Here is an 18032-nt window from a genome sequence, read left to right on the forward strand (position 1 = left end):
TAAGTTTGACAATACGTTTCACTTTGAAATTTTATTTATTTCTAAAACATTTTACTTCTTGAAATTTGTAAAACACATTTAAAAAAAAACACCAAATAACATTCTGATTTTCATTAGATCATTGGATTTTTTTTTGCTTGAAGTTTGAACTTTTTCCCTTTTTCTTTCTTTTCTATCCTATCGTTCCTGCTTGCCCTATTTTGTTCCATCTATCTTTATTTCCTATCTTTCTTTCCTGAACATTTTTTTCTCTCTCTCTGTACATTTTTTCTTTCTTTCCTTTTTCTCTTACTTTCATTTTTTATCAAATTTCCTTTTTTATTTCCTTCATTCTTTCTAACCTTAAAATTACCTTGGCTTCTTTTTCTCTTCCTCCTGTTTCTTTTTATTTTTTCTTTCCTTCCATTATTTTCTCTTTTTTCGTTCTCTCCTCGTTCCTTCATTCTTCATTCCCTCCGTCTCTTTCTTTATCTATTTCTTTTTGTTTTTTTTCTCTCCTTCCATTATTTTCTTTTTTTTCGTTCTCTCCTCGTTTCTTCATTCTTCATTCCCTCCCTCTCTTTCTTCCTTTCTTTATTTCATTTTTTCCTTCTAATTCTTTTTTCTTATTCTTTCTTTCCCTTCCTTTCTCCCTCCCTTCCTGTTTTCTTCTTTCTTTGAGAATGAAGGAATTTCTTTCCTTCATTTCTTTCCTCCGCCTTTTTCTTACTTTTTCCCTTTAATTCTCTCCTTTACTTTGTCTTTCACACATTTATTAATCTTCCCTTCCTTTCTTTTTCTTTCTTTCTTTCTTTCTTTCTTTCTTTCAAGGAATGACGGAAACCTTTTTTATCTCCTTTATTCTTTTTTCATCCTTCTTTTATTCTAACTTTCTTTTATTTTTCCTTTATTTTCTTTCCTTCTCAATTCATCTCTCTTTTTTTCTCGTTCATTCATTCACCCTTCCAATTAATTCTTACATATATTTGTTTTTTCACTGGGCTTCTTGGTTGATCTAGCGTCAATTGTCCCGTATTTCATTTTGTGAAATCTGGTCACCCTGTACAGAAGGCAAATTATGGAATAATGAAAAAAACTGCCTTTTGGCCTATAAATAATCCCCCCCACACACACACACATCACTCTCGATCATGGGCGTGTCCTGGTTTGGCGCACCAATGTAGGCGTGACACGCCACGCCCCGAAAATCCGACGTCCACGTGCAACATGTTTCTCATGTTTACGTAGTCTAGTACGTGGCGCCGCCCCGATGCCCTCCTACCTGCCTCACGTACCGCTCGACGTACGCGACCAGCTCCTGGGATTCTCCTGACAAGTACAGTATTCTACACTAATATACAGGCAAGCTACACCCCTACAGGACGTAGATCATTGAGAAAATCAAATATGGCAGCTAATAAAGCGAATACTCCTTTCGATTTTAATGGTAAGAATAATATCTTCCAGTGATCAGGATGCCTTCACGCGAGGCCGAGGTTAACCTCGAACCTCGCAAAACGATTTAGCTCCTGTGCAATTGAAATGAGTACCATCACGAAATTGTGAAGACCCCATTGGATTTGTGTGCTGAAGAATTACATGCACTGTGATACGCCCTATGCACATGCCGTGACGTGGTTAGAATCTATAGTCTATACAGGCATTTCCACATATGATTTTACTTTAATGCAACTGGAAGGGAATAAAGACCCGACGGAAGTGCCTAAATCCGCACTTATTTTGCTTATTACTCAGCAATTCCACAATTTCTTCCAGAATCCTTTGGCACATATTTTTTATTCATAAAAACACTACAGGCACTTGGGTGGTCATTATATTGGATTCTGTAAAAAGTCATTTTGAGATCGTTACCACAACTGGCATTTATCTTTAATGTTCAAATGGTCATTGTATAACAAATTTTAAAAAATACTGAGACAAGATACGTCTTTTGTCTGATACCTCTAACTAAAATTCCATTTAAAATGTTCATATGGAATCGAGTGTTGGAACAAAAATCTAAGGTCACTATAAACTCATGCCATGGAATATCGCCACAAACTAATATCATTGGGCAAGTCCAAGAATTCGTGCGTGTTACGTATGGGACATTTTAGAGGCTTTAATGACCTGAAAAATAGTGTTAATTGACTTTGAGAATACCCTCATGATGGTAGACATCTAGGAGAAGAATAATCATGCAAAAAATGTGACATATGACCTTGACCTTTTCGAGAGAAAAGATGTGCCGTTACGTATAGGACACAGAAGAAAAACAATTTTAAAAACATTTTTTTCAAGTTGAGAATTCTCTGAAAGTATTTCATTTGACAACTTGTTACTTAGTTACTCTTAGTGTGATAGAAGTCACAATACTCTAGTATACATAAGGCAAGTTTCATGTCATAAGCCAAATCGCTCTAATTACAGACTCTAATTAAACAAATTAATGAAATGTTACGTATGGGACAGTTGTGTATGGGACATTTTGTCCCCATAGAGAATGCACACAGTTTTTCCCATAATTCAAAAAATTGAAATAATTTAAAATATGGAAATAAAAAAAGAGTTTCTTTTAAAATGTTCTATTGAGACATATTTGATATGACTGAAAGGGAAATAAGCCATTTAAACATTTTTTCCCCTTGTTTTTCATGGTTTCATGAATTCCTTATCTATTTCTATTGTTTTTTGTTTTTTTATATTTTTCCATTTTCACAATTTTTTAGCTTCAATTGTATTCATTTATCAGTATTCATAACAAATCAGTCTTTAAAAACTAAAGAAAAGGTAAATAATCACTTTTTAGAGCACTCTTGAAATTTGTTTTTCTCCATTCACTTTGTACACAAATCTCCCCTTTGACATTGTGTGTAAATGTCCCATACGTAATGTTGTCCCATACGTAACAATTTTTAAAGTAACTTTTAATTAAAAAGTAAACTCTATTTTTGAAACTTTTTGTGGTATAACATTTTAATACTTAATAAATTAGAACTTCCCAGAGATGCAACAATACAAGTATTGTATTATGAGAAATAACAAAAAAACATCCTCAAAATGTTACGTATGGGACATTCCATCCTTGGACAAGACCTGATTTGCATAATTAATTAGATGACACCACGTTTTTCCCTCAAAAGTAATAGGATGTTAGGAGGTCCATGACTAAATCTCGGAAGATTTGTTTTCATTTTCTATGAGTTTTTATAATTGTCCCATACGTAACGCCCATTTTACCAATTATGCAAATTAGGTGCCCCAAATTAGCATAAATATGCATATTATCAAAATTTTCTTAATGATATAAAATTCAACATTTGGGCTTTCTTACCCAACCAAAGATAACTCCTTGAATTAAAGATGTAATTTTGCCTTCTAGGGTTACCTTTTCTTGGACTTGCCCCATTCCAAATGTGAATGACTGTCTGAAATTGTTGTTATTTGTCTTCAAACTTAACAATTTTCATTTAAAAACTTTTTATATCAGAGCATCAGCATATCCGTTACAATCCCCTGAAGGGCGAATGGGTCCTTGTATCACCACATCGCATGAAACGACCCTGGAAAGGTCAAGTAGAGAAACCTACAGAGCAGAATATCCCGAGGCATGACCCCAAGAACCCGCTGTGTCCTGGAGCAACCAGGGCTCATGGGGATGTAAGTATTACAGGTCAAAGTTCATAGCTGACGGGGCTCAATTTAGTCAAAAGAAATTGAAAGATATGGCCTTGGTGAGGCCCATTTGATTGACCTCTATTCCCTCTCAGTGACCTTGGCTGTTTAGTCCCACTATCAAACTTTTGATTATCACTACAGTTGAAGGCTGATTTCTCTTGACTTTCTGGAAATTCTTCTTGGGAGCCGCAGATGCAATGCACCGGGTGAACACCCTTCTCTTTTTACGAATAGTGCATTGGTTTCAACAGGCATAGGTTGTGATTCTCCTATGCACATGACAAAATGTTTTCCAACTGCTTTCACACTTGATATGCAGCACTATTGTATAGCATCAATATTTGAATAAAGTTTCATTAGGGTTGTAGCTGTATAAAAGAAAATACACTCCCATTCTGTTATACCTGTTGGAGACTGTCCAATTCAATAGCACACATTTCCATAGAACACAATATATGCAGGTTCAGTCCTTATCTGGTTTCATTAAAACTTATGGGTGTCTTATGACTTAAAGATGTCTCTTTTTTAATGGCCTCCTATTTGCTATTTTTCATAGTATCTTATTAAAGTGCTTATTGAAAACGAGGTAGAATATAAACACCCCCGCCCAAAAATAGAATGAATGAATGATTGATTGATCAATTAATTGAATTAATGAATGAATCATATAGATCAATGAGTTTTGAATTAATAAAACACCAATATAAACTAAAGAAATGAAAAAAAAAATGTATCAAGTTGAACTTCTATTATTTCATACTTATATGTAATATACTGTTGTAGATTTGGCAAATTGTATATGATATTTCTCTGCATACCTCAATCTGAACTCTCTTTTCTACGTGTTTTTTACAGGTTAATCCAGACTACCAGAGCACCTTTTTGTTTGAGAATGACTTTCCTGCTCTTCTACAAGAAGGAGCCCCAACACCCGGTAGGTAGAGATCAGGTCCTAGATTCCATTCAACACTTCGACTAAGTAAAACTGTTTTGCTCAGATTACTCAAATCAGAATCATATCATGAGGCTACTTATTTTAAACCAAGTTCAAGCCAGAATTCTCAAATTTTGACTTCACATTTTTGATGAAAAATGATATGCAATTAATGTGTCTCATCAAATATTCTATGACAGTTTTAAAGATCCGCAGGTATAAAAAGCCATACCTTCTAATCCAAACTCCAATATGAATTTTGGGTGAGCGGTGTCATAAATATTAGGCAAAATACACAGTCAAATTCTTGAATTAAAGACCAAGCAATTGACATAAAATCTTGGTGTAATATAATTCTAACATCAGTTTATAAATTACATACTTGCCCAAGTCTTGAAAGATCATTTCATTGAGCACTCTTTAAATCCTGAACACTATAGTTATGATCTAGATGCATATGGATCGTTCCATAGGGTGAAATTCATGTACCAGAACTATTAAAAAAACTTTCTCATTTAAATCAGGCAGATATTTGCCAATGATCTCTCTATCAAACAATTTGTGTCTGACCAAGATTTATTACTATTTACCAGACATCATGATGTATTGCGATTTGAGACATAAGAGTCTATTGCCAATGTTATAAAATGTTATGTCAATGAACTGTTACATTTAAAAAAATGTTCTTTGGTCTTTTACATCTTTCATACCAGGTACAAATGAGCATCATCTCTTGAAATGTGCTCCTGCAGTTGGAACATGGTAAGCATAATTCTTAGAAAAATCAAATATTTAAAAACAAGTAGTTTATCTTAATTTTCACCATCCTGAGGTGTTGTGGCTCAGTGGGTAAGTCGCTCGTCTTTGAACCTCAAGGTCAGGGGTCCATATCCAAGGTGTTATAAATGACTACCATTTGTTAAATGCTTGTGCACCTGATCAGTAGCCATCATGCTTAATGATATTTGTATAAAAGGGCTTTACAAATAAAGTATTAAGCAACATACATTGATATAATTGAACATTTCAAAAACAAGAATGAAAATGTACTGTGTGTAGTATTGTCATATGACAAATATGGTAACCAACCTACCAAAGTTGGAAATTAAAAAATAACAATGATAATAAATGCAATTAAGTTTTCTGATTTAACAGCTGGAATACTTACGGGAAATATATAATGAATATACCATAAATACAATGACATACATTCAACATTTGAATAACAGCAGTACAATTGCTATACATACACAAAAATAAAGAAATATTCATTTGCCAAGATTTAAAGGACAAGTCCACCCCAACAAAACTTGATTTGAATAAAAAGAGAAAAATTCAACAAGCATAACACTGAAAATTTCATCAAAATTGGATGTAAAATAAGAAAGTTATTTTAAAGTTTCGATTCATTTCACAAAACAGTTATATGCACATCTCGGTGGGTATGCAAATGAGGAACTGATGACATCACTATTTCTTTTGTATTTTATTATATGTATATTTTTATTTTTTCGTCATTGTCATGTGAAATGAAGTTTCATTCCTCCCTGAACACGTGGAATTCCATTATTTTAACATTTTGTGCTTCAGGCAAGGAGGTCCTAATTGTCAAATTCGTAAAAATTGAAATATTGTATAATTCAAACAATAAAAAAACAAAAGAAATAGTGAGTGAGTGACATCATCGACTCTCTCATTTGGATGTAACTGGCTCGTTCATATAACTATTTTGTTAAAAATAAGCGAAACTTTGAAATGTCATAACTTTCTTATTTTACATCCGATTTTGATGAAATTTTCAGCATTGTGCTTGTCTGATTTTTCTCTATTGATTCAAATCAACATTTTTCTGAGGTGGACCTGACCTTTAACTTTATAACAGAGTATTGTAGAGCTACTCTGGCTAAAGCCAGGGTAAAGCCGTATAATATCATTCAACACTTAACCCTAATTCTCCCGGGGGGGGGGGCCATAATGGCCCCCCCTCAACAATTTTCGCGATATATCTGCTGCGCGAAATTTTTTCACCTCGCAGCTCTCTGACTTTTTACATTCAAGTCTCGCGCAAATTTTGAGACCAAAGTTGTGACGCCCGGTCACACGGTTACGACATTACGCAACATTATGCAAGTGCATGTCAGACCCAAAATTGCTCATAAACGTGATTTCATGTACAAATCCAATGCTAATTGCGTATTTAGCCAAAATTCATAAATGTATCATTATTTCTACTTTTACTGATTAAACTTAATTAATTTTGCCTTGTTTATGATCAGAATTATGTCTGGAACAATTTCCATTGAAAAAACAATAAAAAACAAAAAGTAATAAAACATTGAAATACATAAGAAATTAATAAAACAATAAAATACATAAAAAATTTATTTCCAAACCAAAGTTTTTTTGAATTACGATTGTTAAGAATGCTACAAAGAAAATTTTTACCAAAAATTAGCATTCTAGGAGCTTTATTTAGTGAATTAGAGCAAAAAGTATGATTTATGCATAAATTAGCATAATTAATTCATATAAAATAAAATCTCATTATTTTGGAAAATTTTACCATACAGCCTTGTAGATTACATCGCACACTACCAGCGTGCAAATTTTTGCGTCGCTCGCGCGATTGGCGGCCGAGATCTTAAGGGGGGCCATAATGGCCCCCCCCCCCCCCGGAATGACAAGAATCAAAATACCCCGGGAGATTTAGGGTTAAAAGACTGTATTAAACAGTATACAGATGTTCCTGCACATTATTAACCATTTGATAAGATTCCTCTTCAGCCTCTGTTTATGTTTTTTTCTCATTGTAGTCAGGTGATGTGTTTTCATCCTTGGTCAGACATCACTCTCCCTCTCATGTCATTGGACCAAATCAGGACAGTGATTGACAAGTGGGCGGAGCTTATCACAGATTTTGGTGCTAAATACAAATGGGTTCAGGTAAGAGTCCTTTTTCTTTTCTTGGTATTGCACGCTCCAAAATATATTCAAATTTCACCAACCAAGAAATAAAGTAATTTATATTTTTCATTTGTTTCCAGGTTTCAGATGAAATTAAAATCTTTTTATGCTGAATATATACATGTAAAAAACAAATTTCAACAGATGCATAGTAGCAGGTATTATTTCTTGTATTTGTGTAATTCTAAATTTGATATATAAGGGATAGGTTTTTCTTTGTCTTCATACTGTACTTCTATAAATCGTTGTATAATTTGTCTGGAAATACATTTCACCTTCATAATAATGATAATAATACAGAGTGATATAGTTACATTTATATAGCGCTTTATTATGTTACCAAGTGCTTACATTGCAATTATTATTACCTCGGTTATCAGATCTTGGAATTCCCACCCACAATGTATGCGCATTATTTCTACTCTCTGGGGAGCTACTCATCCCCCCCTCTATCTCTGCCTCCATCATTGTCTATCTCTTTTATTTTAATCTGTCTATCTACAGATCTTTGAAAACAAAGGAGCTGTGATGGGATGCTCTAATCCTCACCCTCATTGTCAGGTATGTTGTCTTAGTATCGGAAAGCTCCTTAGGAATAATATATTTTTCAATATTTTGTTTTTTCATTTCATATAAACATTTATTTTCTTCCATTTCACAAATTTCTTCAATTTTATAAACATTAATTCATATGAAATAAAAACAATTTCATTTGACATTATGATGCATAAGCCGACAGTAGTCCATCCATGTCCACCAATTTGAGGAGAGTACAGAATGCAGACCAATCACATTGACAGCAGTTTTCATAAGAATCTGAAGTAAATTCTAATGTTCAAATGTGTTTGCTCACTTGGTGTTTGAAAATTAAGACACCTGAACTTTCATAACACAGTGTTTATTTGTTCAGTATTTTGTTGTTCATTTGCTTCATTTTTTTTGAATTCCTTTTTAAATTTTTTATTTATTTCATATTTAATTTTTTGGGGGGAGGGGTTGGTGCTCTTATTTTCATTTTTTGGTTTTATTGTTGTTTGCAGGGGGAGGGGGTGGGGTAGTGCAGGAACATATAAAGGGGTAAGAGCGTTCCACATTTTAATAGCTAGGATAGCATTAGGATAGTTCTGTCCAATGTAGCTGTTTTAACAAGTGCAGTGGTGATAGTATTTTCAGGAAGTTTTTCTACAGATTTCGCTCATACTTCTTTGCACATAGCAGAGATGGTCTCATAGCAGACCATTCAATCAAGGCATAGAGCCGCACATTGTGCCTTTAATAGCATAATGAGAAACGTCATGCAAATAAAGAGCGAAATGAACAAAAACTGTTCATGCAGCAACCATAGATTTAAAGTAAAGAATTTGAAACTGACATGACTGCATACCGAGTCACATCTGTAAATTATGTATAGTGACTGATGTTTACTAAAATCATGATGCATCACTTATGCAACAAGGAGAATAAACTGAAGCTAAGTGAAATCTCCATTAGTGACCACAGTATATGCATTTCTTTACATCAGTATGATTTTCTGGTGGTGTCTTTTTTATCCAGATGTGGGCGAGTAACTTCATGCCCAATGAGCCGAGGATAAAGGACGTTTATCAGAGGGATTATCTAAAGGAACATGGGACACCACTTCTGCTGGATTATGTCAAATTAGAGGCAGAAAAGAAGGTAGATATAGACCTTTGAACTTTTGATTTCAAAATCTAATCAGGGCCCTTTTGCAGTTACCATTGTGGTAACTTTGACGTCCTATTGTAATTTCTGGTAGATTCCTAGATTTTGACTGGCTGTTTGACATTACTACCTTAGTAGTTACTATTGGATGGCAAAGATACCGTATTAGTGTTTAATTATAATTATTATTAATTCACCAAAATTCATATTTTGTAATTTCTCTTTCTTCTCATTTCAGGACTCAAATTATTCTTTTCTTGACAGCTTTTTACATCAGGATAAGAATGATTTTAATTGATGAATAAGTTGGCACTTCATAAAAGTATGGACTAAGTTAACCCGGTGGGTGTTTCATAAAGCTGTTTGTAAAGTTACGCACAACTTTATGCACGACTGGGACATGTTCTTAGGTCATAAATCAATTATACTGGGATATCATTTAGCACAGGAAAGGATCACCAGTCTTGCGTAAAGTCATTCGTATCTTATGAACAGCTTTATGAAACGCCCACCCGGTGTGGTGTTTCATAAAGCTGTTTGTAAAGTTACGCACATCTTTACACACAACTGAAACCTGTTCTCAGGTGCTAAATCAATTACATAGGGATATCATTACACACAAGAAAGGGTCACCAGTCAAGCGTAATGTCATTTTTAACCTTATACAAACAGCTTTATGAAACGGGCCCCAGGTTTGACTAACCAATGGCTATCATAATACCACCGTATGTGTTTATTTCATTATCAAGAAGAAACAGAAAATAATTTCTTTGACTCATTTTCATTCGCAGGAGAGGATAGTAGTTGAAAACCAGACATGGATGGCTGTCGTACCTTACTGGGCTACATGGCCGTATGAGACAATGCTGTTACCACGGCGACATGTCCTCCGACTGCCAGACCTGACTAATGAGGAGAGGAATGGTATGTACAAGTCCAACTCGGGAAGAAGTTGATTTGAAATCAGACAAGCATACCACTCAGAATTTCATAAAAGTCGGATATAGAATAAGAACGATTTGTCCATTTTTTTCAAAACACCTGTATGCACATCCTGGTTGGTATGCAAATGAAGGAACTAATGAAAGAGTCACGTTTCATGAAAGAGTTCTTCTACTTTCCTCCATTTTTTTTCTTTTCAGATCTGGCAGACATCACAAAGCGTCTGCTCATCAAATATGACAATCTCTTTGAGACCAATTTCCCGTACTCCATGGGCTGGCATGGTATGTAAAATGAATGCAGTATGATATTTCAGTGTGAGAATAATTACTGATAGATGATTTTGATTATTCAATTGGTCTGCAAGTACATGAAGTTGGCGTACTCAGGGTGCGACATAACTTTTTAGAAACGCTTGCCCAGTCAGGCAAGTAGATTTTTTAATAGTTGGAATATAAATGCCAAAAATCTATTTCACTTGGCCGAAAAAATCCTTGAAAAAAAGTTTCTCTTCAAAAGAAAATTTTGCGGTTTTATAAACCATTGACCTTTTTCTCTCTTTTGACATGAGTTATTGTATTTATTTTTCCAAAGTAATTTTTATCTTGCTTGCCATGACCAAAATTATGGTCAACATATCATTTCGATCCTAATTTTGGTCATTCTACTGTGAGAATTTTGCTTTCTGTGTGACCAAGTAGTTTTGGTCTTTACTTCAAAACACTTGCCTGACTCTAACTTTTACTTGCCCAGGGCAATCGGGCAATTGCTTATGTAGCACCCTGGCGTACTTCTCGGATTGTCTAATAACGCATGGCTAAACCCGTCTGGTGTACTATCAGTTTATGTTGCACTCTCTCAAATAAAAATTTGATTCATAAACAGGCCATCTAATCACAAAGAGTAGTGTTAGTAAAACCAAGTGGATATTGAACAAAAGTGAAATTGCAATACTGAAAATTAAACAAAGTGGTTAGAACACCAATTGGTTTTAGATGTCCTAGGATTGGACCATGCGGGATGAGACCAAATAGAAATAGGACAAAATAGGTGTCCACCAATTATTATTATTATTACTTATTATTTGTACTGCACTTTTCCCAATAGGCCCAAAGTGCTTATGATGAATTAATTCAATGTAATATTTTAGAAATTACAAAGTACGAAAGAGATGAGTTTTTGATGACTTTTTGAAAATTGCTGATGTTGGAGACTGTCTAGTTATAAGTGGCAGGTCGTTCCAGGATTTTGAAGCCGACACCGTAAAATTTCTGTCACTAGCTAATGTACGAGTTAATGAATATGTGAGGTGAAGGTGATCACTGGCCGACCTAAGTGCTCTAAGTGCAGCAATTTACGAATTAGACGACCTTTAGTTGGTTGGTTCATGTATAATGATATTCAGCACTCACCTTGCAATATTCAGTCAACTGAATGCAATATACAAAATATACCATGACAGAACAATCAATACTATATTATCTTACAACAAAATATCAAAGTATAGCTGATATTAAAGTTAATCTGATGTCACATGAAGGGGCAAACATGTTCATCGACTGCTAACTGCTACATGTCTTTGTTGGTCGATGTGGACAAACGCCGCTGCAAGTGTCTTTTACAGCGTTAGATATAGTGATATCAAAGTATGGTCATTTCAGAGTTTTGTTCCTATATTTCTAAATTTTATTTCTTGTTCAGCATACACTTTACCCTTTAAAAAGTTACAACTTCCTGAGAAGATGAATTAAGTTACCTTCATGATTACAATATTGTACAATGATAATGAATTTGTTAATTTGAAATTGATAAATGTGTTATATTATGTTCAAATGGCACATTGTGCTTGATGTGACATTTATCCTAAATATCAGTTGGGATCCCCCTTGAAAATTGAATTATTTTAGGATGCAAAACGGCTAATTGTAATACCTCCTTGATTCCTAATTGCAATACAGGTGCTCCAACAGGGGAGGATGTCAGTAAAGACAACAGCCATTGGCAGCTCCATGCTCTGTACTACCCCCCTCTTCTACGTTCAGCTACAGTCAAGAAGTTCATGGTTGGATATGAGATGTTGGCCCAAGCACAGAGAGATCTCACGGCTGAACAGGTATGTTATATCAGATTTGAATGTTTGAATCTTGTTAAAAAGTTCAAGAGAGGTTACACAGGTTAATGAGAAACTCCAGCTGTAGTAATGCTCTCAAAGTGAGTTTGAACAGAATCCAATAAAAAAAAAATTGTAAATAATAAAATAAAAATATATGTGTCAAATTGCTGTGGAAGAAAATATGTAATTGCTGAGAAATTAGCAAAATAAACACAGAATTCCATAGAATGTTGGGTATTTTTCCAAGCAGTATTAATACAATGTTCCGCATGTGCTTCTCTGCATTTACTGGTCATGGGTGCTATGAGTTTTCAGCTAAGATTTCATGACTTCACAAATACAATGTACCAAGTAAAGATCTCTGATAATATGGTGGCAATTACCCTTGATTTCAAAGACTTTCTCATTATATAATTGTTTGCTGCAATTATATTGATTTACCTTTTATGCCTGCCACAAGCTTTGATAAAAGGTGTTTTATGTGATTTGAATCTAATATTCCAGTGTTTCAGAAGTGCAGGATCCATGGATTAAAAAAAAAAATCATTGAAATGCAAACTGAAAATGCTTTGTTTTTACCATCTTTTGGTGTTGTTTTTATATTTCTTTAAAAAATAGGGTTAACAATTAACCTGCTTTAGAAATTTAGTACATGGATGTTATACAGCTACAGATGAACATCTTGGAATTTTCAGTCTATTCCATGCTTGAGAATTGGGGTTTATACTGTATTTACAAAAAAAAACTCACATATTTTATATATTTCAAGTGTAATCACAATGCCTACCCCAACACAACATTTTTATTTGGTATCCTTTGACTGTGTTAGTGGATACACATTAGTTAAATCTTGTAGTGAATTGGAATAGTGTCATGTACTTTTAGGGGATTTCCCAAAACTTATCAAAAATAGGCTGAAAGCTTTTACTCAGCAAAGATCAGGGCCCCCATTTTATTTTAAAAAAAAATAATGAAAGCAACTCTTGCTATAATGTCAACTTTCATTGGAAGAACCAATCAGAAAACAGGAATTTTCTGTTGTCATGGGAGTTGGCAAGAGTTGCTATCATGTCAGTTGTTTATGAAATGGGTGTCTGAATGTCCTTGTTTTTTAGTGCGATATGTTTGATGGTCAGTTTGGTGACTGCCCCCCTCTGAAAAATTCTATTAAATTATAACCATCTGTTTTAGACTTCGATGAAAAGATGTATCTATATGCATTTACCTGAGTAAACTGAAATTTGCAGAATGTTGCTGAGGTTCGTCATATCCCGGTGGGGTCACTCAATATGACTTGGGGACCGCATGACCGTTACCAAAATCGCGGGAAAAGGGGTCAATTTCACGGAACGTCCGCGGACAGAACTCTCCTCGAAGTAGTGAAAATAGGGGTGCTCACTGTCCTCGATCTGATGGAAATAGGGGTCAGGAAAAAGGGGAGAACGATTACGGGAAGTAAAATCCGTCGCCGAGTCACCAGCCGCAGAGGGTGCGCGCATCATGCTCTGTATCTTTATATGGACAACTCTACATTTATTTTTACAAAGAATTCTACTTTTCTTATTTTTCAAGAAAAATAAAGTTCTTTTGGATTATTATGACTTGGCTCTTGGTCATCTTTAAGGACTGAGCACTCTGACGCCTGTGTTGCAATTTCCTCTAATGAGGAAAGGGTGTTAAATGCCCTGTCCTTGAAATACGTTAAATAGGGGTAAATTTGCGAAATGGGCAAAAGTGTCCTTACAATCTTATAATTAGGGGTGTTTCAAGGTACCATTTTACCGCAATTTTGTCCTTGTTTTGCGTGAAAATAGGGGGGTAAATTTCACAAAATGTCCTTGAAATTGACTGCAATAGGGGGTCACTTGCATTTGTGGTAACGGTCATACGTGTCCCCCTCTGCGGCTGAGTGACCCCACCGGGGTCATATCAAGGACCCATTTCTTAAAACTTGTAACAGTTTTGCAATAAAAGTTAAAAGCTACAACTATCATCCTTCAATCTGATTGGCTGAAAGTAAATTTGTTATAGATATTGTGCATAATATGTTATAACATGTCTTCATGAAACTGGACCCATATCTGGGGAACATTTCATGAAACAAATAGTCTGTGATTTTATTATAATCTACTGAAATCTTTGCATCTGATTGGCTCATAACCAACCAATTAGTGAAAGTTTGCTTCATGGAAACACTCCCCATGTCAGTGTTTATACCACTCAACCCTGACATCTCTTTTTTTTTCTTATTTCTGCTATTCCAGGCTGCTCAGAAGTTAAGGGCACTTCCCGATGTCCATTATAAGTTAAAGGACCAATCGGTCAACAACTCGGACCAATGATAGCCATCCAAGGGACTTCTTGTGCAACTCTTCATTATCCACTTAAGCGTTTTTTCAAAGCAATATGGTATTACTAACAAGTGCAATACTTATTGCAGAAAGATTATTGGCATGGCTTGAAAGGGTTCTGTAGTGTTTGGTGACATAGTGTTGAACTTAGGATGTTGCGACCTTGCGACTAAGTCTGCCTAGGTCAGTGTGCTGTATCTGCATGGGTGTTGATATGTTGCTCATCAAATAGGACATGCAATGATAAAAGAGAGGGATTGGAATCTGAGTCAAACTATCAGAAAATGTTTTAGGCTTCAAATTGTAGTTGTCTGCATCAAAACCCCAATGTGAGTTAAATGAAGGCTCCATTGCAATATGACAGGGTTTCTTTTTGTTCCTTGTAATTGTACTCCAAATCATATGAGGGTTTAAAATAAGATGACACCATGTGAGACCTTTATAAATATTGAATCAACTGTGATGTTTTATTTGAAGTCATTCTGTAAGGTGTGCGGACATAGGGCTTCCCTACATATGAATGAAATCCCGAACAATAAAAAACACTTTATTGTACAAATCCATTATATCAGTTGTTAAAAGGAGTTACGAAGGCAATAATAGGGAGTTTTTGCTTTCATGATGCATGACAGATTCAACAACTTGTTAAAATGCCTGTCCAATACCAATGAAGAGCTGGGAGGTCTTTGTCGAAAATTGGCCAACCAGAACAGCAGTTTCCTCTTAAAATTTCTGGGATGATGAAAAATTGCGAGTATGTCGTTTTTCCAGAATCCAGAATTTAACTGCTTTCTGATTCACCAATTTTTGACAAACAACTTCTTGGTTTGTTCATTGTCATGAAGGGAAATTGACAATAGATTTTGTAAGTTTTTTATCCATCATGCTTTCGTGGAAGTGAAAACTCCCTAGTACCTTTAATAGCATCAGCAGGGGCCCGTTGCAGAAAGAGTTGCAATCGATCGCAACTCTAAAAATCATGCGCAACTTGATTTTCAACCAATCAACAGCGCGCATTTGGGACTTGCGGTTGATTTTTTGACTTGCGTTTTAACGTAACTCTTTCTGCAACGGACCCCAGGAATGATGTTATGAGTTTCTTTGAGTTTCTACATGTACATGACTTTGATGGCCTATATCTTTGTATGAACTCATGTATTGCTGCAAAAGTCAAGTTTAGTTTTAATCTCAAAGTACTCTCAGTACTAAATCTGAAAGTTTTAGAGCATATGATATGTCTTAAAGGTGTATAATTTGCAATGTTTTATATATTTTTGTAAGTTATCATATTCACATATTAAACTCCACATAGAACAGGTGTGCGAGTAAATAATAGTGTCAATACTGCCAAAGCTGTGCAGATATGAAACTGCTGAAACAAGTTATATTTTTTTGCCTTCTTTATAAGGAATATTTTCATCAGAAACCTTTTTTTCAAATGAATTACTCATTGTACATTCATTGACTTGGTTACATGCTATATTTTAAACATCTCTGCTCAAGTATAGGCACACAAATGGACTTGATTTCAAGTCAACCGTTTATCCTTTAAAGTCAATCATACGTCTTACAATCAACTGGAAATTTGATTCTGGTCTGTAAAAATAGACTGATTTTGCTGTGTTATACATGTACATGTCCCAACCTATAACCCCTTCTAAAAAAAAAAATTTAATTCAGGTATACTTTCAGAAGTTGATCTTACATTTATAGTACGTCAAATGTTTGCCAAAGTTGACACAAGTTTTAGACAAGATTTTATGCAAAATTTGGCATATACCTCTTCAAGTTTGATTTTTCCAATAAAGTTGAATACATGTAGGTCTCTGTGATCCCAATATATTTGAATAGTGCAAAGTTACCTGTACAGATAATATTAACTATTTACAAGAAAATGCTGCAATTATATTTTTTTCTATGAAAAAAAAATTACATTGAGAATTTGTACCAAATTGTATGTTTGTATCACTGAAGTGGAATTATTGGGAAATTAATCTGATGTGAATCCACTGGAATTACTTTTTGTATGTCAAGAATTACTTATCCTAGTTGAAACTCTGAAATTTGAAATCGTGGAAGCATCATGGTGCACCGGTTCCGTCTTTCTCCTTGTTATCAGAGAATCCTTTGGCGAGGCGTCAATCTTATGTAGTATGCCTAGCAATTGAATCTTGAAACTACTATCGGAATGCTCCTCAGGGAGTGGAGAAACTGCATACATTGTGTGCAGGCATGCCAAGATCCAATAATGCGATAATAATATATTTGAAAGGCGCTATTAAAGAGACATCATTCTTTAATAGGTAAAGCGCTATATAGAAGCAAAATATTATTTACACTCAAGAAGCATGCCGGATGCTTCTTTTTCATCTCCTGATTGTGATTTCATTTTTCTTATATTTTTGAATGCCATTTATTGTGTCTAGCTTTGCTGGAAATTTATTGCATGTAAAATCCCTTTTCATTTGAGCAAGATGTTCAAAATTCCACAATAAAAATACCCCAAAACAAATCAAATGAACGATTCTATTCTGCCAAAGAAGAGCATGCACTGCATTTGAGGGATTTTCTTCTGCTTTTAATGTTTTCTTCAGGGTTTTTAAAATTTGATATTAAATTTGATGACACTGATGTGGCTGAAGTGAATTTTTAAGGGTTTTCTCCACTAAAATCATCAAAAACCTATCTTCATCAGTTTCCCCATTGAAATGTTTCATGTGCATGTATAAACCTTATACCTAGTATTACCAGTGTATTAGCTGCATGTATGCCTTACCTTTTGTTTTTGCTTCATATTCAGAGTTAAAATATATGTATTTTTTTTGTTTTGCTGTGTTCTAGTTTTATACTTTTAGACTATCATTTCCATATAACAGTGGTGCTCAAAAGTTTGTGAAAGTATTCAAGTTCTGCCATGTTTTAGATATTTAAAATTTGAAGTCGGGTGATAATATATAACATTCAATAATGTTTGTTTCTCTTGGCTCGCTTAACATTGTAATGTTTACATTTAACACTCAGCATGAAGGAGTGTATTTTGTGATGTTCACTACTTTTGAGCACAACTGTATATAGGGTATATTACATGTTATATTCATTTACAGAGGGTGTAACAATCTAAAGATGTACTTGTATGATTCAGTACAATTTTCTATGTTTTCTATAATGTTCTTTTTCCCCAATTTTCACATGCATGCACCTTCATCATTTTAGAAGCATTTTGAAATGGAATTGGCACCTTATTAATCACATGTATTATCATATCCTTGCTTACATTATCATGACAAACATATCAAATCAACCTTGAACCCTTGCCTTGAGCCCAATCATACATTTTAAAAAACAAATTGAGTTTACTAGAGTGAGTATTCATCTCGGCTAATATATG

General features: G+C 34.5%; 1 protein-coding gene across 1 annotated transcript; it reads left to right on the plus strand.

Annotated features, from left to right (window-relative positions):
• The first annotated feature begins 1257 nt into the window (after positions 1-1257).
• On the plus strand, positions 1258-15653 carry LOC121416105 (galactose-1-phosphate uridylyltransferase-like). Its single transcript, XM_041609561.1, has 11 exons — positions 1258-1426; positions 3470-3639; positions 4513-4591; positions 5305-5353; positions 7405-7534; positions 8060-8116; positions 9110-9232; positions 10030-10162; positions 10381-10464; positions 12139-12293; positions 14558-15653. Exons 1-11 carry the CDS (start codon positions 1387-1389, stop codon positions 14633-14635), a joined length of 1098 nt encoding a protein of 365 aa, XP_041465495.1. The 5' UTR covers positions 1258-1386; the 3' UTR covers positions 14636-15653.
• The last annotated feature ends 2379 nt before the right edge of the window (positions 15654-18032 follow it).

Source organism: Lytechinus variegatus, chromosome 5 (genome assembly GCF_018143015.1).
Source record: "Lytechinus variegatus isolate NC3 chromosome 5, Lvar_3.0, whole genome shotgun sequence".
In the NCBI taxonomy this organism is placed as follows: domain Eukaryota; kingdom Metazoa; phylum Echinodermata; class Echinoidea; order Temnopleuroida; family Toxopneustidae; genus Lytechinus; species Lytechinus variegatus.